This window comes from Chlorocebus sabaeus, chromosome 14, assembly GCF_047675955.1.
Source record: "Chlorocebus sabaeus isolate Y175 chromosome 14, mChlSab1.0.hap1, whole genome shotgun sequence".
NCBI lineage: Eukaryota > Metazoa > Chordata > Mammalia > Primates > Cercopithecidae > Chlorocebus > Chlorocebus sabaeus.
In genome coordinates, this window is record NC_132917.1 from 47,292,372 (window position 1) to 47,318,212 (window position 25,841).

Below are 25,841 nucleotides of genomic sequence, written 5' to 3' on the forward strand. Positions count from 1 at the left end.
GTTTAGTGCCAGTCTGCAAAACCCTCCTCGCTGCGGTATGCCCTGGGTGGGGACCTGGGGGGGCCACGTTTTCTCTCCCTGAAGGAGAATCTGCTGGGGGCCACGGTTCTCGAAAAGGGAACTCACAAGGAACACAGGCGTCCCCAAAACCTGCCCTTGATAACATCAGGCCTGGCCAAATAGTATTTCTTTAAAAAAAATTTTTTTTTGTTTCATTTTATTGGATAAAGATTAAGAAAGCGCCAGCAGTGACTGAGAGAAGGGAAGCAAACCACGCCCGGCGGCCCCGCGGCCTGGAGAGGGTCCCTGGCGCGGGCGGACAGGCGGTCTACCTGGAGGCGCTGGTCTCGGCCAGCCGGTTGTTCATGATGCCCAGGGCGCCCACGCCGCCCGAGAAGCCGTTCTGGCGCGTGTTGACGCACACGCTGCGCGGGTAGCCGTTGGCCGTCTCCGACAGCTGCTTCTGCAGCAGCGCCAGCGACACCTTGTTGGAGGCCGTGAGGTCGCGCATGGAGATGAGCTCGCCCGAGAGGCGGCGGCCCTCGGCGTCGCTGTCGCGGGCCGCGGGGTCGGCGCCAAGCGCAGCCAGGCGGCGGCGCAGCCGGGAGCCCGGGGTGATGGCATTGCGCCGGGACAGGGGCGCGCCGGGCGCCGGGCAGCAGCGCGCGCAGCAGCGGCAGCTCAGCTTGCGCAGCATCCAGTTGAGCACCTGCTTGATGAGGATGGAGATGACGTTGAAGAGCGAGTAAATGCAGCACACGCCGAGCAGGATGAAGAGGAAGTTGCCCAGGCGGTAGAGCCCCTGGTTCCGGTAGGCGGCGTGCTGGCTGCTCACCAGGTCCCCGAAGCCGATGGTGCTGAAGGTGACGAAGCAGAAGTAGAGCGAGTCCACGTAGTCCCAACCCTCCACGCTGGTGTACATGGCCGAGGCGCAGCACGACAGCAGCACGGCAAACAGGCCCAGGATGAGCAGCACGTGGTACACCGAGGGCTTCCAGCCCGCCAGGCTGTCGGCCTCCGAGAGCGCGGAGCCACGGCGGAAGGTGGCGGGCAGCAGGCCGCTGCGGCGCAGCTGGCGCTCCCGGCAGGCGCGCATGATGAAGGCCAGCAGTGAGATGATGCGCTCCAGGAAGAGGTTGAAGAACAGGATGGTCCCGGCGCAGCCGAACAGCCCGTAGGCGATGAGGAAGGCCTTCCCGCCCACCGTCGCGGGGGTGGTCATGCCGAAACCTGTGGAGACAGGGCAGGGTCAGCGCGGTCCTGGCCGCGCAGGTGGTGCTCACTGGGCGTCAGGGGGGACGGGGGCGGGGGCATGCAGGTGCTTGCATGGCTCCTATCTCCAGTGGCACCACTCAGGTGGAGGAAAAACAGCACTTAGTCATTTCTCTCCCTTGGTGGCACCTGATAGGGTTCTTGATCTTGGCAGCCCCTAAACTGATGGAGGAGACATGGCCCTTCATCTTGGGGACCTATAAACCCAAGTGGGTGGGGCAGGTAGTCACTAGGAAGGACCCATCATGACAAAAAATAGAAACCACTGCTGCACAGGTGCAAACCACTGAGATACCCACAAAGCCAACCAGGGACACCTGCTCTCCCACTCCTCCAAATTGTTTAAAAACTGTCATTTAGTTCATAAATACGTTAATATACTAGAGTAGGTGAGTTTTGTTGGGTGAATTACAAATATTTACATTAGAAATCAAAACCAACATAGATCTCTTCAAAGATATCTAGCTTCTTATGTGCTTGTGCACTTTTTATACCAGTCTCGTTACTTGGAAACTCCACTGCCTACTTGAGAATGATGAAAAAAGCCGAGTAATCTTAGTGCTGTGACTAATTTTCACTTCACAGGCACTTCGAAAAGGCCTTTGCTCAAAGGATCATATTTTCTTTTTGGCGGGGCGGGGGGGGACAGGTTCTTTGTCACCCAGGCTGGATGCAGTGAGATAGTCATAGCTCACTGCAGCCTTAAACTCCTGGGCTCAGGTGATCCTCCTGCCTCAGCCTCCCAAGTGATAGGACTGCAGGTGTATGCCACCATGTCCAGCAAATTCTTTGTTATTTTTTCTAGCGGCGGAGAAAGGATCATATTTTCTTAGTCTGCCAACATTTCATGCCTCTGGAATTGGGCATAAGGCCAAGTGGGTAGTCCGTCACTTCCCTAGTTCTTACAATGTGAATATGGGGTGACAAGAGAATGTGCATTTCAAATCAATTCCCAGATGACTCCAAAGTCTTTCACACTAGAATAGCAGGCTTTTCTGTTTAAAGGGCAGTTTTTAAAGAGTTGTCATATGTGCCCAATTTTTTTCCCAAGTGTGCCATAGATTTTCAGTCCCTCCCTGTTATTAAAAAAAAATCGGTTTACCAACTCTGCCTACTAACGAAAGGACCCCAAAATTAAGTGTCAATGCTCAAAAGTCAACTGCAGCTCCTCTTCTTTCCTCAAGTAAGTTATTTGGAATTGGAATGAATCCAAGCTGAACAACTGTTGACTATGAGTCTTTCTCCAAAAGCCTGGTTTTTAAATGTAACCTGTAGCACACCTGGGCGGACAGCCTTGTTAGGGAAGCATTAATAGGGCTTTGCCTTAATTGGGATTGCTTACTCTGGGACCAGGTAGAGTGTAACCAGGTAGCTAGAGTTAATGGTCTCTGAAAAGAGCTTTGTGAGGCTGACAAAAGGATTGTTTGAGAGTAGTCAACCCACACCCTTCAGAGACTGAGCATGGCTCTGCCATTGGGTGCTGGCCCCTTCTCAACCAAGGGTCACCATCAATCATCCTTGCTCACACTTGTGGCCAAAGAAAGGCTCTGGCCCAGCTGGGTCCTGTGCTGCTGGTATGTCTAAAATTGCTTTGTTTTGGGAGGTCTACACAACTGCATATTGCTTCAGGCTCTTATCGTTGTTAACTTACCACTTGTTCAAAGCACAGACTTTAAGGGTGTCTTTATCAATTGATTTCTGCAGAAGGTGTGGCTGCCTGCCAGTGTGCCATGCCATCCAGGGCAGTGCAGAGTGGCAGCTCTGCCTCTCCAGATTGAGCTCCCTGCCCAGTGCTGGCTGTGGTCTGTGGGACCCATGGTTGCCTGACTCTGGCTATGGGAGGGGGTTTCATCTCTCAGTGGAAAGATTCACTTACTGCTTTGAGTCAGCTGAAAACAATGGATCGTTTGTCTGAGCAGCACCATGGTACCGGTCAACACCTCTGGCAGCGATCAGGGGCATCCCTGTTTAATTTGTGCCCTATGGCAGAAAGGCTACCTGTGCCCTGCCAGTGGGGCGGGGCCAGCCCTGGGAAAGTGGAGAAGAGTTTGTCTTATGTGGCTTTCTAGTTCTCTAAACAGACTATAGAAAATATTTCTTGTAATACTTTCAGAGTACATTCTTTAAGCCTATGCACATAGGCTTAATCCTTTTCTAGACTGAAGAAAATGCCCAGTTGCCTGAGCGTGGTGTTCATCTTACGCTTAATGACTCAGGGTAGGGAAAAATCTTATGTTACCCATGTTGAGGAAGATGAATTATGTCCCTAGATTCACAGAAAGTGAAAAAAACTAAAGTAGCTGTGTAACCAAGAACTTGATAGAGGGATTTTGCTATATTTTAAAGCCACACTCAAGTTCTTGAGTTTATAAAGAAATCAACTCTGAATTTACATGGCTATAAGTGGAGTGGGAGTATATGTGTATATTTATAAAATGTTTTAGACCAATAACCTGAATGTCTAACAACACAACTAAATGATTGTCTATTCATGAAAACTATACAGCAATTAAAAAGCATGAACCGGCCGGGCGTGGTGGCTCAAGCCTGTAATCCCAGCACTTTGGGAGGCCGAGATGGGCGGATCACGAGGTCAGGAGATCGAGATCATCCTGGCTAACACAGTGAAACTCCGTCTCTACTAAAAAATACAAAAAACTAGTTGGGTGAGGTGGCGGGCGCCTGTAGTCCCAGCTACTCTGGAGGCTGAGGCAGGAGAATGGCGGGAACCCGAGAGGCGGAGCTTGCAGTGAGCTGAGATTGCGCCACTGCACTCCAGCCTGGGCGACAGAGCGAGACTCCGTCTCAGAAAAAAAAAAAAAAAAAAGCATGAACCATAGCTACTTGCAACAACATGGATAAATCTCACAAAAAGAATGTTGAACAAAATAAGCTGGACACAAAAGAATACATTCTGCATTATTCCATTAATATAAAATTCAAAATCAGGCCAAAGTACAGCCTTTTTTAGGGAGGCATGCATGGTTGGTAAAATTATAAGGGAAAGCAAGGAAGTAATTTTGATAAAAGTCAGAACTGGGACTTCCTCTAGAGCATGGCAGGGGGTAGTAGCTGAGAGGGGACACAGGGGACCTCTGGGGTGCTAGAAATGTTTCTGTTGACCTGGGTGGTAGTTACATGTGTGTTAGCTGTATAATAATTTATAAAATTGTATGTTTTGTGAGTTTTTTTGTACTCATAATGAGAAAAAAATTTTAAATTTCTAGACTGTTAGAACTCTCAGATACCCAATTCTGACGTACCCCTCACTGTACAGGTGAGGGAGTAGGGGCTGAGGGGCTGTGACCTGCATCTTGGGGACAGACTCCCATCTCTTTGTCCTGGCTTCAAGCCTGGTACATAGACCAGTATACAGAACACTGCATCTACTCACTGAGGGAAAACAAAATCTCTTATAGAAGGGTAACTCTGTTAAATTTCTAAGGTAATTGAAAATCCTGGGCCTGGAAAACTAATACTTTGTCTAAGAAAATGTTGAATTGGATTTTTCAGCTAAAGCCTCAAAGCTGAGAACAGTATGTGTACATTTCTGCCCATTCTAAAGAGAAGTTCCAGACACATCCATGCTGGACTCACTAAAACAGCGAAACAGGTCTGGGGCTGGCAACCCCCCACACCCCTACCTCCAGGCTATATGGAAAGGCTAGGGATTGATGGAATCTTCCATCAACTGGGAAGTCATTGTGGGGAGTTGTGGCAGTGGGGAGTGCTGTGGATTCTTTCACTCACCCCCAGGCCAGGGGATGGTTGGAGCAGGGAAGGTCAAAAGGACTAATGGGTCCGGGCACCGTGGCTCACGCCTGTAATCCCAGCACTTTGGGAGGCTGAGGCAGACGGATCATGAGGTCAGGAGATCGAGACCATCCTGGCTAACACAGTGAAACCCCGTCTCTACTAAAAAATACAAAAAATTAGCCTGGCATGGCGGCGTGCGCCTGTAGTCCTAGCCACTGGGCAGGCCGAGGCAGGAGAATGGCATGAACCTGGGATGTGAACCTGGGAGGCGGAGATTGCAGTGAGCCGAGATCGCGCCACTACACTCCAGCGTGGGTGAGAGAGCGAGACTCCGGCTCAAAAAAAAAAAGAGGACTTATGGAGCTTCAGCAAGAAGAAAGCCCAGCAGCTCACTTCCCAGCTGGCTGGGCACAGTCGCTTACAGGCCCACCTAGAATGGAGCATGGTGAGAGTCCTGGGAGAACCCAGCAGTGTCCCCTGGAGTCCAGAACTGTGCTCGAGAGTTCTCTGGCTGGGAGGCTGACTGGGGTAGCCCCCACAGGCACGGGAGGAAGAGGGCAGTCACGGGAGCCATCTGCACTTCAAGGGCTTGCTGCATCAGGAGGCGTGAGGGTGACATGGGTCACTAGAGAGTGACAAGTGGATACTGAGAGGAAGAGATCTGAAGAGACTGCTCAAGAGGACTGCCTGCTGGAGCAAGGGGGCCCTAGCAAGAAGAGGCTGAGGGGCAGAGGGCTGGGGATGGCATGAGAAGGAGTCACAGGAGGAAGGATGGAGAGGGCAGTGCCTGCTCAGGGAATGGGGCAGGGAGTGGTCCCTGTGCAGGGCTCCCAAGGACCCATAAATAGGTGCCATGAAAGCACATATGCCTGTTCTAACAGGGAGCCTTGCAACCCCACCAGCAAAAGTTAAGAAGTAATGATAGTGGCTCCAGTGATGCAAGATCACCCCCATGCCCCATCCACTGCAGGTCTCCTGAGCCATGTGTCAGCCTGGAGCTAGAGGGGGAGGCTAAACTCTGATTAGAAGTGAATTTGAAGATTTGATTAAACATCTGAGAATGTCTCAATCTTAAAACTGGTACTTAACAACAACAAAAGAGGCTGGGTGTGGTGGCTCACGCCTGTAATCTGAGCACTTTGGGAGGCCAAGGTGGGCAGGTCACCTGAAGTCGGGAGTTCGAGACCAGCCTGACCAACATGGAAAAACCCCATCTCTACTAAAAATACAAAAAATTAGCTGGGCATGGTGGTGCATGCCTGTAATCCCAGCTACTCAGGAGGCTGAGGCAGGAGAATTGCTTGAATCTGGGAGGCAGAGGTTGTGGTGAGCCGAGATCACACCACTACCCTCCAACCTGGGCAACAAGAGTGAAACTACGTCTCCAAAAAAAAAAAAAAAGAAAGAAAAGAAAAGAAAGAAACTGGCTGAGTGTGGTGGCTCACACCTGTAATACCAGCACTTTGGGAGGCCAAGGTAGGCGGATCACTTGAAGCCAGGAGTTCGAGACCAGCCTGGGCAATTTGGCGAAACCCCGTCTCTCCTAAAAGTACAAAAATTAGCTGGGCATGGTGGTGTGTGCTTGTAATCCCAGCTACTTGGGAGGCTGAGGCATGAGAATCGCTTGAATTGCAATGAGCCAAGATTGCGCCACTGCCCTCTAACCTGGGCGACAGAGCGAAACTCTGTCTCAAAAAAAAACCAAAAAAACCCAAAACACAAAAAGACATAAAAACCAACTATTTGGAAAACTCTAGCATCTACCCAAGATGTTAAGGAATCTAAAAAGGAGTTCCTGAGGACAATAGATGAGACAAAGCCATTTCCGGTGTTGGCCCATTTAATAAACTGGTTCCACCTGGATTTTCTCTTCACTGTGGTGAAAGCCACCACCTAACAGTGCATCATCGCATGTCATCATGACAACCTGTGGGGGAGGCCAGCTCCATTCAACACATGTGGAAACTGCAGGTCAAAGGGTGAAGCAGTTGCGAAGGCCCTACAGCTTGCAAATGGTGGAGCTGAGATTGAAACCCAGGTGTGCTATCATCTGAAGTTCATGCTACATCTAAAGTTTCTACCACACTAGACTGTATTCTGAGGGCACCAAGGAAGCTCCATTTTTCGTAAAAACCAAATTGCAGTCCTCCAGGGCCACAGCCAGGGAGCATCTTCGTGGGAGAGCGGCTGCTGCTCAGAGTTGTGACTCCCTTCCTTAAGAGTCCTCTGTCCTCTCTGGCCCCCTTTCTACTGATCATTGCTGCCCCCTTCACAGGGGGAGAGAGGCCATGGCCTGTCCCCTAAAGAGTCTGCCAAGGTAGACTCGTGACCTTCCCATGGCACAGCTCAGACAAGCTGGGCTATTTACATAAGACTTGACCCAGGGCTTGGGGACAGCAGGAGGAATGAGGTGCAGAGGAGACTCCTGCTTCTGGGTGACAGTCTGCCTGGTTGACTGCAGCCGGGGTACTTATTGGCCTCTTGGCGCCCCCACAGGCCTGCCCTGCCTGACCTACTTTCGTGAGGCTGAGGCCATCTCCTGCCCTCTCTGGGGGCCTCTTCTGACTCCTCTAAACTCTTCTCCTGGCTTCTGCCCAAGGCCATCTATTAGAGTTTGGGTTTCCAGTTGAGGATCTGCCTTTTTCCTGGATGACCAAACCTAGTGAGAACAGCCTCATGCTCCGTCCTCACAGGGCTGTGGCTTTATCCAAGGGCCTCAGCAAGGCAACCAACACCAGACATGAAGCTGGTAAGACTAACATCCACCTATTCATTCCTTCAGCAAACATTTACTGTGGACAGCATCAGGTTGGCAGCATCATGCTAGGCTCAGGAATATGGTGGAAAACCAGACAGATGCAGTTCCCATCCTCATAGTCTCTGGGATGCCCTCCTAGAGGCCCCTCACTGGGTTTCTTAGCAGTTTTGTACAGATCCTGTCCCCTTTGCTGCCAGCAGGCTCACCCCTGGGACAGGGCACATAGAGTCTGGGCCAGAACTTGTCCTGGGGTCCTCTTATGGCCCTGACTCAGCTTGCATTCAGCATAACTTAGCCAGGGAGTGCTGCAGGCCCCAAATGATGCTAAATACTAGACTGGCTGTGTAGCACCATCTGCCCAGAATGAAGGGACAGGCGGGCCAGAAGGGTCTCTGACAGCGCAGAGGGCAGCCAATGAAAGCGTCCTTACTGTCCTGTTCCTGAGGTCTCTCTGTGCCTGCTTTACTGCCCTTCGCTTTCCTACAGAGCACACTCAGTTCAGCCTAGGAGACAAAGTGGGGGTGGAGGACGGTCCATCTTCTTCCACATCAAGGTCAGTAGGTTCAGAGCGCTGGGGGATGCTGGGACAGGCTTCCTGCTGAGGGCACTAGGGCCTATGCTTGTGCCACTGCCTAGCCAGTTGCCTCCTGGGGTAGAAGAGCAGTCTCCCAAGCTCTTGCCATTTGTGGGGAGCCAAGCTGCTCTGGAGGGGGGCCTCAAAGCTTTAGCCAGAGAAAAGGCAAACCCAGCCACCCTGAGAATCTCCTCCTCCCCCTCAATCACACCCTGCAGAGGCGTAATCTGTCCCTGGGTTCGCACCAAGCCTGCTATTTTGTTTATGCCACAATTGATCTGCCATCCCAGTTTGCAAAGAGCAGACACTTGGGGGCTTTATTATGCCACTTTGACAAAAGCTGTGAAGCTCGTTCCCACAGCCTGTCTGGTGCCGCCTTCGCAAATGGGGCCCTGGTGACGGGGCCTTCGGAGTTCAGCTCAGAGAGCATGGAAGTGAGATGGAGAGGCCAGCACTGATCTGTATTGTGCAGCCCTGGGCGGCAGCCTCAGTTGGGCCCTTGACACACTCCTCCCATCCAGGCCCCCAGCCACCCTGTGAGGGAGGCACTATTACCGCCAACAATGCAGGCAAGGAAATGGGCTGAAGGAGGGGACGCATTCACTGAAGTTAGTTTGCACGTGGCTGAGCTGACCCTGAAGTGCATGCTCTTTCCACTTGCTGGACAGATGGGAAGTCTTGACTCATTACCCACTGGAAACTTTTCCTGCTGGGCTCTGCACTGTCAACTGTGAGAGAGGGAAATAAAACATACTGTACAGTCCAATCTGGGATACTTCTGAGAGTGAAAGTGGCTCTACTAGTAACTACCCCAGGACAGCATGTATAAACCAGGGCTGTTCCAAGCAACTGGGACGTATGATTAAAATGCAGATTCCGGCTGGGCGCCGTGGCTCAAGCCTGTAATCCCAGCACTTTGGGAGGCTGAAATGGGCGGATCACGAGGTCAGGAGATCGAGATCATCCTGATTAACACGGTGAAACCCCGTCTCTACTAAAAAATACAAAAAAACTAGCCGGGCGAGGTGGCGGGCGCCTGTAGTCCCAGCTACACGGGAGGCTGAGGCAGGAGAATGGCGTGAACCCGGGAGGCGGAGCTTGTAGTGAGCTGAGATCCGGCCACTGCACTCCAGCCTGGGGGACAGAGCGAGACTCCGTTTCCAAAAAAAAAAAAAAAAAATGCAGATTCCATGCCAGGTCCCACTCAGAGGTTTATTTAGTGGGTCAGAAAAGAAGCCTAGGAATTTCATTTTAACAAATGTGCCCAGATAAATCTGATGTAGGTGGAATATTTCTTTAAGAATGCCATTCTTTTAAGAAATAATGTTAATAAGGTATTCCAGATGACCCTATTGGTTGGAATCTGTCCAACTACAAATATTTTGATTTAAATTTCCATTGACCTAAAATTTTTGTGGTGGGCACTGCAGCTCTCTCCTTACCACTCATTCTCCCAACCTGTACTATGTTGAGCAGCAGCCAGGCTACTTGAAGAAGTGACCCAACTCCAGGAATGGGCTCTATTAGTCTAGGTCAATCAGGATAATCCAGTTCCTTACCATGATTGGCTCAAGGATGGGTAGACCTAAGTCAATCAGTGCAGAGCATTTTCATGGCTACAGAGAAGCCATGGGAAGGCTGAGGCGTGGACTCAGTGGGCAGGGATGGAAAAAGACTCAGAAATACTGGCCATGGCCCATGGCTCATTAGGATTACCAGGTAAAATACAGAACACCCAGTTAAATATGACTTTTGGGTAAACAAGAAACCATTTTTTAAGCATAAGTCCCAAATATTGCATGGGACATACTTATGCTAAAATATAGTTGATTATCTGAAATTCAAATTTCACTGGGCATGCTTTTTATTTCCTAAACCTGGCAACCCTACTCATGACCCCAGTTGTCAGCTTGGTACACTCCTCTGAGAAGCTTCTCCCAATATCCCTTTCTCATTTGATCCTTCCTGACTGGCCAGTGTTGGGATTAAGAGCCTCACTTTAATAATCAAGGACCCAAGGCTCACACAAGGCTGAGCCCTGCCCAGCCAGGCCAGCAGTCAGGCCTTCCCATGTTCCTCTCTCTCTGAACAGGGAGGAGTGGGAGATGTGGGGAGGGCTGTGGGATAGAAGGCAGGGCTGCCAACAGCCTGCTCTGTGGCTGGAACTGCGACATCGCCTCTCCGGGAGTAGGAGGGGCTTCTGGCCAGACTCAATGGGGGAGGACTAGACACTTGAGAGGGCACCGGGCCAGAAACTGCCCTGGGACATGTGCCCCAGCCCTGGTACCTCAGGGCTGCACATGTCAGCCTTCTCCATGTCACACCCCCGGGGAGGACAACCGACCACCCTGGACAAGCCCTGAACCTTTTGGGAGAACTGGTACTAAAAGAATGGCTGGAGAAGTCATTAAAGCACTTACTGAGGACTGAAAATGCAGGGGGGATAATAACCGCTGCTGTTTATCGAGCCTCACTATTTCCACGCACCGTGCCAAGTGCTGCAAGCATATCGATTCATTTAATCCTCACAACAACTACATGAGGCTCCGTGTTTTCATTGATTCCAAGCCACAGCTTTTCTCACCTCATGTTAATATCTCTGATATCATGCATCTTACAGTCAATGGCCTGTTTATTTGGCAGTATTTTAAATTCTTAATGGTACATACCATGATGGTGTGTTTATAACCAATAGTGTCTTAGATTTGATGAACTACAGTAGGGATGATTATTGTCCCCAGTTGTGAGATTAGTTAACTGAGTTGCATTTAACAGATAAAGACATTGAAGTTCAGTAACTTGCCCAAGGTCAAAGCAAAGCACATGGCAGAGATTTGAAACTAGAGGAAGGAGCGTGCAGTGTGGTAAAGGAAAGCAGCAAATATAGAAGAGTTTGGAAGAAGGAGAGGTAGGTTGCTTTTGGCAAGAGCAGAAATTCTCAATTCTGGCTCCACAATAGAATCACCTGGGGAACTGAAAACAATCCCCAATCCCCAATCCCCGAGTACATCCAGACCAGTTTAGGTCAACATCAGAGCTGAGGCCTTCCTGGTGGAATGATTAGGAAGGACATATGGAAGATGAGATACTTGTGTTTAGTCTTAACAATTGGGTGGGGCCAGGCACGGTGGCTCACACCTGTAATCCCAGCACTTTAGGAGGCTGAGGCAGATGGATCACTGGAACCAGGAGTTTAAGACCAGCCTGGGCAGCATAGTGGGACCCCATTTCTACAAAAAATGTGAAAATCAGCTGGGCGTGGTGGTGTGTGCCTGTGGTCCTAGCTACTCAGGAGGCTGAAGTGAGAGGATGGCTTGAGTTCTGGAGGTCAAGGCTGCAGTGAGCCATGACTGCACTATTGCACTCCAGCCTGGGTGACATAGCAAGACCCTGTCTTTAAAAAAAAAAAAAAAAAAAAAAAATTAGGTGGGATTTCAAGAGATTGACAGGGAGCAGAGGCCTAGGCTTGGGAAAGGTGTCCCCTACTGGGAGAGTGCAGTGCCCAGGGCCATTGGGCAGGGTGAGGGGGTTCAGCCTGCTGGTGAAGCCTGGTCCATAGAAAACGTCCAGTGACTCTGGCTGACGGAGCAGGGGAATCTGTGGAAGAAGGCAAGGGACAATGCTGGTGAGGCAGGAGAACAGGGAATTGGGGTAACCAAAGGTTAAGGCATAAGAACAGTGGGTGCAGCCAGTTCTAGGCAAGATTAGGCAGCACGCAGGCCACATCCTCACTCCTGTGATAACAAGACAGAAGTTTCCACTTCAGCCTCTGACTGACTGTGGGCCAAGCTGTCACTTCAGCCTCTGACTGTGGGCCAGGCGGTCACTTCAGCCTCTGATTGGTCACGGGCCAGTCCTTCATAGGGTGTAACTAACCCTAGGCCTCTAAAGGGCACCTAGGGGTGCTAGCAAATTCTTTTAGCTTTATAAAAACCCTGGGGAGAGGCGGAGGTTGCAGTGAGCTGAGATCACGTCACTGTACTCCAGCCTGGGTGACAGAGTGACACTCCGTCTCAAAAAAAACCCCCAAAAAACAAAAAACAATATTCATTCATTCAACAAACATTTATTTGCACATGATAGCAGGCTGTCATAGGCATTAGGGATACAGCTTTAAACAAAGCAGACAACATTGACAATTCTGGAGCACACATTCTAGTAACAATAAACACATTTGTGTTTTTTTTTTTTTTTTTTTTTTGAGACGGAGTCTTGCTCTGTAGCCCGGACTGGAGTGCAGTGGCCGGATCTCAGCTCACTGCAAGCTCTGCCTCCCGGGTTTACGCCATTCTCCTGCCTCAGCCTCCTGAGTAGCTGGGACTACAGGCACCCGCCACCTCGCCCGGCTAGTTTTTTGTATTTTTAGTAGAGACGGGGTTTCACCGTGTTAGCCAGGATGGTCTCGATCTCCTGACCTCGTGATCCGCCCATCTCGGCCTCCCAAAGTGCTGGGATTACAGGCTTGAGCCACCGCGCCCGGCCATAACAATAAACACATTTGTAAACAGCATGAAAAACCCACAAAAACCCTGGGGAGCACCGCAATAGAGAGGCTCTTGGGCCACCTGCTTAAGTCGGCTCCCACTCTGTGGAATGTACTCAATAAATCTGTGCTTTCATTACTGCTTTTTTTTTTTTTTTTTCTTTTAAGTGTATTCTTTGAGACAAGATCTTGCTCTGTCACCCAGGCTGGAGTGCAGTGGCATGATCTTGGCTCACTGCAACCTCTGTCCCCTGGGCTCAAGTGATCCTCCTGCCTCAGCCTCCAGAGTAGCTGGGACTACAGGCACCCACCACCACACCTGACAACCGTTCTTTTGTTGCTTTGTTTTTCATTGCTTTATTCTTTCGTTGCTTTGTAAGGTTTTTTCTATTCTTTGTTTAATATGCCAAGAACCCAGACAACTCACAGTCAAGGCCTTCCATCTGGTAACATTGGGAGCACCTCCTAGCTACCTTGGACTCAAGCTGACCCTACAGGAGCTTTGTGGAGTGAGCATTGCCTGGCACTTTTAGGTGGCAGCATCCAAGCCTAGCACCTGACATTGTGCCCTGCTCTGTAGAAACTTCTAGGCTCTGGTAAGCCTCATGCTCAGAAGACAAACTCAGCAAGTCTTCACTCCTGCAGGCTTGGGAAGGGCCTCTCTTGGAGAGCTGAGAGCAGAACTAGGAACAGGGGTGGTGGTGTCAGGCTCTAGCGCCTCCGCCTGCTGAGGGGGTGACACGGACACATTCCTTACTTTCTCTGACCCTCGCTTCTCCCGCTAAAAATGACCCAATGCCCTACCTTATTTATTTATTTATTTATTTATTTATTTATTTATTGTTTTTTTGGGACAGTCTCACTCTGTCGCTCAGGCTGGAGTGCAGTGGCATGATCTCGGCTCACTGCAACCTCTACCTCCCAGGTTCAAGCCATTCTCCTGCCTCAGCCTCCTAAGTAGCTGGGACTACAGGTGCCCACCACCACACCCGGCTAAGTTTTGCATTTTTAGTAGAGAAGGGGTTTCACCATGTTGGCCAGGCTGGTCTCCAACTCCTGACCTCAGGTGATCTGCCTGCCTCGGCCTCCCAAAGTGCTGGGATTACAGGTGTGAGCCACTGTGCCCAGCCTACTGCCCTACCTCTGAATGTCACTGTGAGGATTAAATGAGGACATGCATCCCACAGTGCCTGGGACATAGTGAGCTCCCCAAAAGCACCAAGCTTAGCTGGGAAGCACAAAGGGTGAGGCATGGACCTTATTTCACAGCAAAGCGGCTCAGGTGGAGCAGGCAAGGAATAGGCAAATCACGACATGACATACGGATTTCCATGGCAGGAAAATGCCCCCGTAGCCTGGCTCTACCATTGACTCGCCGTTCTCCTACCTCGCTGGGCCCCCATCTCCTCACCTCTGGGCTCACTTCCAGCTCTGGCCCCTGTGCTGGGTAGGAGGCCCGGCTAGAGGTTGGGTACCATCTTTTCCAGTCCCCAAAGTGACAGTGTGTTTGTGTGGGAGGGAAATTTTAAAATGGGGCTGTTGTGAAACAGCTGAGACCGTGGGCTGCTGTATTTGTTGGCACTTGCTGGTTTGTCTGATTTGCAGAGCTGGATGGACGGCTCCCTGAGGACAGAAGCTCTTGGTTTTCTTCCCCCCAAAGCCAGGTGTGGGGTGGGAGCGTGCAGTGCACCCCTCTCGCACTGGGTGCGCGGCAATCAGGACAGAGAGGCTCCGGTCAGCCAGGCACAGAGAAAATGGCCCTCTGCCCCTGTTCTGCTTGCTTTTGTCTTGTTCTCTGGGGACCTTTGAGGTGACTTTCTTCATTTGATGACAGCAAGATGGGAGGTGGGGACAGCTGAGGTGGCAGGAGGAGGGGAGCTAGGGACAGAGGATGAACCCCACAGGCTCAGGCCAGTGATTTCTCACATTAGAGAGGTTTTGGTTAACTGTGAGCAAATGCAAGTGGCTTCCTTGAATCGGCTTTGTACCTCGGCGCAGCCTTCCTTGTGAGCGGGGCTGACTTCAAACCTCCCCCCTCCCCACCACTCTGTGCTTTATCTCTGGGATTAAGGTTTTCTCTCCTCACCAGAAATCATTCAGCAAAATGAGTTATTAAAAGCCAGTTAACCACTCCTGCCTCCGGGTAGCTCCCGTTTAACAACCTCTCCTGGGGAGCAGCTGTCAAGCTCGGCCCCGGGCTGGCGGGAAGATGACTCATTTACATACAGCCCGTCTCCAGCCCCCCCTCCCCAAGATCTGTCCCTGTCTCCCTGATGACTAATCCTTTCCAGGGATGAGATCACCGCCCCTTCTGCCCCCCACAGAAAGAGCAGAGCCCTCATCTCAGCCCAGAATTTTGGGAGAAGACTAAATCCAAGACCAAGGGAGGCCTTTGATGGGACAAAGACGTGACAGATGAACCCGGCCCCCGGCGTGAGGAGCAATGAGATGAGGAAAGCTCTGCTCACCTACCCCGTCTCTCACTCCTCCCACCCACCTCGGGGCGCCCATGTGGGGCTTGTGTGGGGAAGAGCTCCGGGGTCACACCACCTCTCAGAAGGGAGACAGACTGGCCGGCCATGGGGAAAAGCTGCTCAGAGCATCAAGACAATGTCAATTCAATCACTTTACCTCAACAGGAGGAGATTTTAAAAGGAAGTTTCTGGTGGTTTGTAAAGCAAAGAATCCTGCTCTCAAGTGGATCGTTCCAAGCCCTCTCAATGAATTCGGTTTTATACACCTGGAGAAGCAGTCTCGTCCTTTCCATGGAGCTACAAACCACATTTGGGGATGCTCAGTGCCCAGGCTGAGGGGGCACTCAGAGCCCTCGGGGACGACTCAATGCACCGAGGCCACTCCTTAAGGGCCTGGCTCCCTCCAACTGAGGTGTCCCCATGCTTGACCTTCCCATAGAAGCCAGCCTGGTTGGCTGCTTCAAAGGAGGAATAAAGACGAGGAGCCATGATGAAAACAAACCCACAGCTTACAGCTGCAGCCAGGGAGGTGCTCCAGAGGCCCACGGGGAGCTGTGTGTCTGCTCTGCTAGTCCCTGACATGCGCCGGCCCTATGGGCTGGTAAAGGGGCTGCCCACAGCACCTCAGCACAAGGGTCTCTCTCTCTTTTCATCCAGCCCCAAATGTCAAAGCACAAGGGTCTCTGTCAGGACCTGGCTGTGGCCACTGGACTGCGGCACACAGTCACACTGCAGCACACTGCAGGGGTGGGTAGGGCACACCCCTCCTCTAATGGGGGTGGGGCTGAAACTAAAGGCACATTCCACTCTCGGCTGCCACAGACAGATGGAGAGGTTGATGGCCCACACACAGGAAGTGAGGGGTGGTGGGGACTGAATTTATGGAGCCCCTATCCCAGACCAAGCACTTTGCTGGTGCTTTCACAGGTGTAATCCCCAGAGCGACTCCTGGAGGTGTCATTATGCTGGTGAGGAAACCAAGGCTCAGAGAAGTGAGGCAGCACAGGTCCCAGTCCCACACCCACAGCTCTTTCCACTCCACCTCTTGAGGCCTGACTCAGCCTTAGGTTCAGAGAGTGCGACTGTGATTTTTCCCTGAGATGAGCATCAATCATACTGCACCAGGGTACTTGCTGTGGCCAAAACGCCCGCCCTGGATCTGTGGCATGACTTTGTGTCAGACCCTGTGCGATAGAAGGAGATGGAGGCTGAGGTTCAGAGACGTTAATGACCTTGAAGGTCAGGGTCACAGAAAATGGCACAACCAGGATTGCAACTCAGATCTGCCCAATTTCAAATCTACCTTCCTGCCACCTCCTTGCCTTGCCTATTGTCCCCCTCCCTTCATGTGACCTGGGACCCAGACTCCCTGGTTTCTGGAAACATTCTCCTTTTGGCTCATTCTGCGCGCTGTCCCAGTGGGTGGTGTTGAGGCACAGCTCTGTCCAGATCACTCTCCGGCTCAGCTGCCCTGAGCTCCCCAGACCCACCTTTCAAGTTCAGGAATGACTTATTTCCTTTTCTCTTCACCTGTCTGAATACTTTCCATCATCTGGCAGCACTTTCAGCTCACCAGGCATTTAACTGTGTGCTGTCTTGTGACAGCCCCTGTCCTATTGTCCCAGAGATTTAACCCTTTGTGTTTTTCTACAGTAGCTTGCCAATGAGGACATGGCCCATGTCTTGGACTTCCTGCCACCCGCCAGAATGCAGGTCCTCAGGGAGCAGCTGCTAAATTCCCAACAGAACTGGCAGTTTGTCCAGTGATCACCAGCAGACCCTACCAAAAACATAGTCTCCATGTTAGTTTCAGTTAAGTCAACATGTTTTTGAGACCTGCTGTGTGCCAGGCATGAGGGCAGGGGAAGGAAGACTATGATGAATAAGATTGCCCACAGACCTCCAGGAACACACCGGTAGTCAAACACATTGAGCTTACTGGCTCACTGCAATGAGGAATCCCGGCCACCATGGCTTCTGGGGCACCTCAGTCAGAGGGTATCAGAGGGCTAATTTTTGGAGCTGGGCTTGAGTTCTTGAGTTAGGTGATTTAGGGAGGGCTTAAGGAAGCAGGTTTCACTCTGGATGGGATACTGCCAAAGAGCGGGAGTACTTCTCTGACTGGGTGTCTTAATTCTTAGCTATGAGAACGACATAGCGAGGCCAAGCTGTGACTGGCCAAGAAGCAGCAGTTGCTCATACTAACCAGATGAGGGATGTTTGGTGTTTTTGTGGTTTGGACGATGTTCCTGTTTTGGTTTGTGTTTGGACATGCTTATGGGGTGAATGGTTTTTTCTCTCACTCTGTCGTGGACATAAGGCGTCCTTGCCTGATCAGGGCTTCTATGAAATGCTTATGCTCCGTGGAAGATCCTCCCAGCCCTGCGGTGAGTGCCAGGCCAGCTCTCGGTGCTCAGGGGCTGCCTCCATCTTTCTCAAAATGCTGCTGTGCTCAGCAGCCCATAATAGCATTTTATTGGATGCCATTCATTATTTTTTGTAAATGAAATCCTTTCCAAGTGTTCTAATTTACTTGGCTATGTATGTGCATGTGTGCACACATGCGTACTTAATTCCATACATGGAGCACACCGCTCAGTTGTGAAAATATGGGTGATTTTCCTTTTTTTTTTTTTGAGATGGCATCTCACTCTGTCGCCCAGGCTGGAGTGCAATGGCATGATCTTGGCTCACTACAACCTCCGCCTCCCAGGTTCAAGCGATTCTCCTGTCTCAGCCTCCCGAGTAGCTGGGACTACAGGCTCCTGCCACCATACCCAGCTAATTTTTATATTTTTAATAGAGACGGGGTTTCACCATGTTGGCCAAGATGGTCTCTATCTCCTGACCTCATGATCCGCCCACCTCGGCCTCCCAAAGTGCTGGGATTACAAGTGTGAGCCACCGCGCCTGGCTGTGATTTTAAGTTTATTCTATATGCTTTTATAATTATTTCACATTTTCTGTGGTGCAAATGGGATAGCTGCTACTTTTGAAATCGTAAGTTCACCCCCAACAAACATTGTTATTTAAATTTATAAATAAAAATGAATAAGATATGATCCCTGTCCTCATACTCAATGACCACAATGCCGTATGAAAATGACAGCGAGGGAGATATCAGGGGATTCCGGGAAGTAAGAGAAGAGGTTTGGGAGGGTGTCCCAGGCAGGTGCCATTGGAACTGAGTAGTGAAGATGCCTTAGCCAGGCGATGGAGGCAGTCGGGCACAAGGTCTGCAAGGTCCAGGTTGGCATTCAAGGGTTCAGGTGTCGTGTGGATAAGACTTTCCAGGGAGCACGTGTGGTATGAGAATTAAGGCCCCTGAGGAGCTCCAGTATCTAAAGGACAGAAGAGGAGTCTCTGAAGGAGGCCGCATTCATTCAACAAACATTTATTGAGGGCCTACTATGTGCTGGGAACTGTGCTAGGGCCTTGGGATTCAACAGTGATCTAAACAGACCAAGTCCCCTGTCCTCAAGAAGCTTACATTTCAGTATGGGAGACAGAATAATAAACCACAAACAATTATGTGGCCTGTGAGAAAGTGGCAAGTGCTACGGAAAAATAAAAAACAGAGCAGGCTAAGAGGGTGAGGAGTGTGCGGGTGGGGAGGAGGCAGGTCATGGTTTTAAGTGGCGTGTGTCCAGGGAGGCCTCGTTAAGGAATGGATGTTTGATAAAGGATGTGGGTAAGAGTGTTCCAGGCTAGTCAACAGCCCAAGCAAAGGCCCTGAGGCAGAGGGGCTGGAAACAGAGAAGAAAAGAGTGAAAAAGGACTGGGCATGGTGGCTTATGTCTGTAATCCCAGCACTTTGGGAGGCTGGGGCAGGTGGATCACTTGAGACCAGCACTTTGGGAGGCCGAGGCAGGTGGATCAGGAGTTCGAGACCAGCCTGGCCAACATGGTGAAACTCTGTCTCTACTAAAAATACAAAAATTAGCTGGGCATGGTGGTGCACGCCTGTAATCCCAGTTACTTGGAAGGCTGAGGCAGGAGAATCGTTTGAACCCAGGAGGCAGAGGTTGCAGTGAGCCTAGATTGCACCACTGCACTCTAGCCTGGGTGACAGAGAAAACACTAGACAAAGAGATTAGCCAGCAAATCCCTCCTGCACACTTTCAGGGCAAAGATTAGGTGAATAAATGTCCCTGAAATGAGAAAAACCAAGACTTTCATTTGATTTGAATGTGAGGGAGAAACAGATAAACTAGTGATTTTACAAAAAGAAAAATAAATATAATATTCAAGTAGATTTCAAGTGACAGCAGATATGCTGAATATATTTGATAACTGTCTTCTTTTTCTCTGTCAGCAGAATCTCATGCAATTTTAAAAGGAAATTAGATTAAAGGAACACCCATCAACATCTTTAATAGCTGCAAGCAATGTGGAGCAAATTTTTTGTCTTATTTAACGTGGTCATCACCATAACCCAGTAAAGACAATACCATCATTGCTCCCATTTTGTAGACAGGGAAATGGAATCCAGGATAAATAATGTAGCTTGCATGACGTCAATCTTCCTCAAGTGTGAGCTAGAATTTATATCTCCCATTTCTCAACCTCATCTCTCAAGCCTATAATCTTTCAGTTATAACAAGGGAAACACTTGTTATCAGTTTGTGTTTTGTTCATAGTGTTTATATGCTCTCAATCAATGACTGTTTATTAAAAATCTGTAGGAGGTGGTAGTAAACAAAAACAAAAACAAAATTTGCCAGGCGCGGTGGCTCACGCCTGTAATCCCAGCACTTTGGGAGGCCAAGGCGGGTGGATCACCTGAGGTCAGGAGTTTGAGACCAGCCTGACCAACACGGTGAAACCCCGTTTCTACTAAAAATACAAAAATTAGCTGGGCATGGTGGCGCATGCCTGTAATCCCAGCTACTCGGGGGGCTGAGGCAGGAGAATCGCTTGAACCCTGGAGACAGAGGTTGCAGTGAGCCGAGATCGCAACACTGCACTCCAGCCTGGCAACAGAGCGAGACTCCATCTCAAAAAAAAAAAAAAAAAAAAAAAAAAGTGTGTCTCTGGCTGCAGTACTGGGGACAGACTGCAGGGGTGAGATCAGCGAGTCTAGTTCAGAGGCTGTGGGTCAAACAGGTGGGGTGGCCCAGACTAGGGGAGTAGCCAAAAGGGGACTAAGGAAGAGAGGCCAAAGGGAGGCCACAGCACAGGAGAGGATAAAGTTGCTGAAGCTAGAGGCCATTCAGGAAGGAAGGAATGAGGGGGCAAGGGGTCAGAAATTTCTGGAAGAATCTAGTAAGATGGTAACCTAACAGTTCTACTGGGATTTGGCAACTGGGAGGAAGCTGGCTCTGTGCAGGACAGAAGGGGGCACCACTGCACGGATGCCAGACTGCGGAGGGCTGCAAAAGGAGCCAAAAGGGGAAGAAATGGAAGCAAGTAGGGGAGGCTGTGGTTAAAGCTCTTCCCAGGGAGGCCAAGGACATCCACAGCTGAAGTGCTCAGGAGCAGGGCAGACACTGCATTTTCTTTATCTCAGAGAGGCTGTGTGTCTTGCCCACGTGTGAGTACAGTGGCTAAATCACAAGCCCTGGAGTCAAGGGTTTAGGTTGATCCAGCCCCTGCTACTCACTGGTGGCTATCAGCAAGCTACGCGCTATGCCTCAGTTTCCTCATCTATCAAATAGATAACACTGCCTTATAGGTGGTTGTGAGGATCAGAGGGGAGGGGACAGTTGGTGGACTTAGCAGAGTGCTTGGCACAGAGGAAACACTAAATACGCTTCTTCGGCTCCTTCTTAAGGTTAGGCCTCCATAAAGGGCGAAGCAGGGAGGAGAAGGCCTCGCCGGGCAGACCTACCTTGGGGAAGATACAAGCAATGGTGCTAAAGTTTCACAACAGCGTCAGCCCCCTCCCTCTCATGTGTACTCACAGCTACTCACTTCCCTACTCTGTGCCGGCCATGAGGTGTAGTCACTGTGCCAGGGGGCTGAGTGTCCAGCCCAGGATGTGAGAGGGCATGGGCTCACCTCCTCAGGGTTTGAAATGAGACCCTAGTAACCATAGCAGTAAAGACTTCTCAAATGCCATCTCTACATTAAAATGGGTGATCAGAAAATAGCAGGTGAACGATAGTGCCCTCACTGCCCACAGAAGTGCCTTCACTCAGATTTAGTGCTCCGTCTTCTGCCTTTCTGCAGGGACAGTGGAAGCATCCATTTGAAGACTCTCCCTGTGCCTTCTGCAAAACCAAAGAAAAACCATCACTGCCCATGTCTCTCTTTAAAGACCTGTTAGGCTGGGCACGGTGGCTCATGCCTGTCATCCCAGCACTTTGGGAGGCCAAGGCAGGAGGATTGCTTGAGGCCAGGAGTTTGGGACCAGCCTGGGCAACATGGTGAGACTCCATCTCTACAAACAATTAAAAAAAAAAAAAAGCTGGGCTTGGTGGGTCACACCTGCAGTTCCAGCTACTCAGGGGGCTGAGGCAGGATTGTTTGAGCCCAGGAGGTCAAGGTTGCAGCGAGCTGTGATTCTACCACTGCGCTCCAGCCTCGGCAACAGAGTGAGACCCTGTCTCTACATCAATAAGATCGATCTGTGAGATTCCTTCCTCCTAGAATTCAGAATCTGAGGTGCTTGTTTCCTGAGGGCGCTTGTGACTTGCTGCCTTTTATTGAACCCTGAGTGCCCTATTGCCCATTTTGAGTGTTCCAATGGGAAGTACAGAGCCACTGTGACCATTCATTGCTGTAGAGCTGCATCCCAGTACCTGATACATCCCTCACCCTTTTCCAATGATTTTTAGCTTCCTTCAACCCTCTCTCTTTCCCTCGTCCTCCTCTTGTCCACAGGAAGCCCGTTAGGAGCCTGCTATGGTAAGCGCTGTGCTAGGACACGGTCCTACACTCTTAGAGCTTGTGGTTCAGTTATTCTAGTTTCAGCACTTATATTCATTCAAATCCTTTGTGGAAGCAAGCTGGCTTTTAGTCACCAGCAACAGCAATTTCTAAAAATCACCAAGCCACACCAAATATATGAAATATCTTCCCTTAAGGTGGTCTTTAAAATTTGGGCCGACTCTCCTCCCTCTAGGAATGTTCTGATGAGTTTCAGTCTGAAGGCAGGGAGATGGTCTCGGTGACCTCCCGGGACCCTATTCTGGGCTGAACTGTATGCCCCATAAATATGCATGTTGAGATCCTAACACTCCAGTACCTCAGAATGTGACTGCATTGGTAGAAAGGACTTTTTAAAAAAGGGAATCAAGGTAAAATGAGGCCATTAGGGTGAGCCCTAATCCAATCTGGCTGGTGTCCTTATAGGAAGAGAATATTAAGACACAGACCTACACAAGGAAAACCATGGGAAGACACAGAGAAGGTGGTTGTCTGCAAGCCAAGGAGAGAGTCCTCAGAAGAAACCAACCCTGCCAGCCCCTTGATCTTAGACTGCTGGCCTCCAGAATTGTGAGAAAATACATTTCCATTGTGTAAGTCCCCCAGTCCGTGGTACTTTGTTATGGCAGCTGGAGGAGACTGGGGCCGCCTGTTTGCTTGGCTGCAGAAGCCCCACGTGGCTGCACCCTGGCTCATTCTGTTTTCTGTAGCAGCAGCAGCAGTGGCGGCAGCAGGGAGCCCAGGATGCAAAGCTTGGTTTCTGAGCCCTGATCAGGAGGCTGTGTTTATATTTATCCTGCTAACTGCAGGGGGCTGTTTATACCCAGAGAAATAACCTCCTGGGCGGGTGGGGGCAGCCAAGGAACCAGCTGCTTCCATCAGGCCTGCTGGGCTCCTCCAGGTTCTCATCATACCACTTCTGTCGAGGCTCTCTCTGACGCAGCTCTCCTCACTCCACACCGGGCTTGGGCCCAGGCGCACAGCCTGGTCTTCCTGAGGATGCTCAGACGCGGAGACCGACTGCTCCTCACAAGCACCCTGGCACGTGCACAGCCCAGGGACTGGAGCCTTTGCAAACAAGTCACAGTCCTAGTCTGAGATTCAGTGCAATACTAGGTGCTCAATAAACAGAACAACAAGGAATTTTTTTTTTTTCAGTTTTCAGATAAACTGTGAAATGCCTCTGCCACCCATTCTCCCTTCTTGCTCCCCTTCATGGGAGCTCTGAGGGGAGGGTCTCTGGGGTGGGTTCCAGCAACCCTGGGCCTGTTCTGGGGTCTTGCAGCGAGGTTGAGCTTTCAGGAGCCTATGAGATATTTCACCTGGGCCCTGGTCACAGTACATAGATTTTTGTTTTATCAGAGAAATCACTGCCACACTGTGACCCTTAAGGTCCTTAGCAGGGATGGCGTGAGGTGAGAGTATCAAAGCCAGGTGAGAGCACTCAGACAGTTTCTGCCTTTGAGCGTGTGAGAAGCTCACTCATGCACAGTGACAAGCAAGAAAGACACGGGAAACTTACAGGTTTTCCGCACTGACTAGTGAAAACACATTTTACACTTCTGGGTCAACAAATACATGGGTCAATTCACACACTGGCATGAGAATGAGTTATTTTTATTAATTTGTTTAGAGATGGGGCCTCGCTGTGTTCCCAAGGCTGGAGTGCAGTGGCTACTCACAGGCACAATCATTGCACGATACAGCCTCAAACCTCTGAGCTCAAGAGATCCTCCCACCTCAGCCTCCGAGTAGCTGGGACTATAGGTGTGCACTACTGTGCTTGTCTAACGTGTTCTTTTTAAAGGAATTTTTTGAGGTGGGGACTTTAATTTACTTGAGCAGATGTATCAATGTAGCTGTGAATAAGGAGCTACCAGGGCATTAGACTGCAGACCCTGACACAACCACCATCACCACAATAAATAGCAACAACCACCACCACAAGCATAGACAACTATTTTTTTTTTTTTTTTTTTAGCTCTGATTACTACACTGTGTTGCTTTCCTCACTGAGGCTTATGCGGGGTCTTCTGGTTTTAGAGATCATTTTCACACACAGTTTATTTACATTTCTTCACAACCACCTAGTGAGGTAAGCACTATCCTCGGTTTTTAGATGCACAATCTGAGGCTCAGAAAAGTGCAGTCTAAGGTCACTTTGTGAATAAGTGATAGAGGGAATGTCAGAATTTGAGTCAGAGACTCCACAAAGGCTGACCCTCCTTGCGGGTCTCTGACGACACTGCAGAAACCTGTGGGAAGCTCTGCTGTATTGCTGGGCGCTCCTGTTCTATGGCAGGACAGCCTAGAAGGCGACGGGGTGTCTTCTCCAAGACATATGCTCTGTTGGCTCTTTGGGAGAAAGGGCAGAGTGGGGGATGAGGACGGTCATGCAGGCTGGCACTGCCCAGAGGCTTATCTTCCGGGAGCTGGGCTAGCAAGCTGGGGATGGGGGATGGGTCATTCCCTCCTCCCCGCTGTCACTATAATTCTGGAGATCTGTAAAAGGATGTTTAACATGTTTAAAGTCTTTGTTTCCCATCCTTCTGCCAAGGATTGAGACATCGCCCACCCAGCTTCAATCCTCATAGCTACTTCTGCCACTGATGGGAGGAGGACTGAGGTTCTTTCTACCAAGGAGCCAGGAGGATAGCTGTCACTGCTCCTGGAAGCAGGGACTCCCAGATGTGGGGGTAAGCACCCAGGGCCTGCCTTCCCTCCACTCTTGGTGGCTCCCAAAGGCCAACATTCTAGAAAGCCCACCACCCATGTCTCCTCTGTTTCTATTGGAGTGACTGCTGCTTCAGCAGAGAGTATTAGCAACAAAGACAGCCTTTCACCCTGACGCCAGACACACAGACACACGAGCACTAGCACCTTGGACTACCCAACTCCCCCTCGGCATACACGTGGCGTTTCAGGGATAAAGCTACACCAAAGAAACCCTCCCATATCAACGCTTGGTACAGCCTCAGCCTGTAACGCTTCCCTTTCGAAGAGCTGTCCCTCCAGCAAGGGAACCCCTGGCATCTCTGCTGAGGGCATAAACCATATTAGCTCTGAATTACAAAGAATGTTTACTGAGAACCACACTTGGGAAGACCTTTCTCTTTCAAACCCTTCCTTCCCAGGCCCCAGTGATGGCTAACATCATTGTTCCCGGTGTTCCTACTGAAACACACTGGTCGTGTGTACTTTCCTGTCTAACTCATAGACTGCAAAAGCTATAATTTCATGGGATTTGTTTTAAGTGCCCTTTTCTGGCAGATGTAGGCTCAGTATGAGCACTCTGTAATTTTCCAGCCTCCTAAATGGCCCCCTGGCAGCTTAAATACCGCATGGTGTAACCCACCCTTTTCCTACCCTGCAGACAACCCAATTACTCACACAATCTTCACCAGGGCCCTCCTGGGTGGGTCCCCCAGGCTAGGTCCTGTGGGGGAGGATGCAGTCACGCTTATGACAAACCATGGCACATCCTCTCCGAGGAATACTATGCATCCAACAAGAGGGATGCTTAGAAAGTTGATGTCAACATCACATACCAATACACAAAAACAAAACCCAAAATTCATCCAGAAAACAGACTCAAGGACAAAAAAATCTCTGGAGTACTATTTTAGTGATGAGGCTAAGGGCTTTTCTCCCCTC

The 25,841-nt window shown here is 50.3% G+C and overlaps 1 protein-coding gene across 1 annotated transcript in view; it reads right to left on the reverse strand.

Annotated features, from left to right (window-relative positions):
* Positions 1 to 225: 225 nt before the first annotated feature.
* KCNK12 (potassium two pore domain channel subfamily K member 12) overlaps positions 226 to 25,841 on the reverse strand; it is a 50,981-nt gene continuing 25,365 nt past the window's right edge. The window contains exon 2 of the mRNA XM_007970711.3: positions 226 to 1,230. Within this exon, the coding sequence (XP_007968902.1) occupies positions 329 to 1,230 (902 nt within the window). The 3' untranslated portion in view covers positions 226 to 328. The remainder of the gene's footprint in view (positions 1,231 to 25,841) is intronic.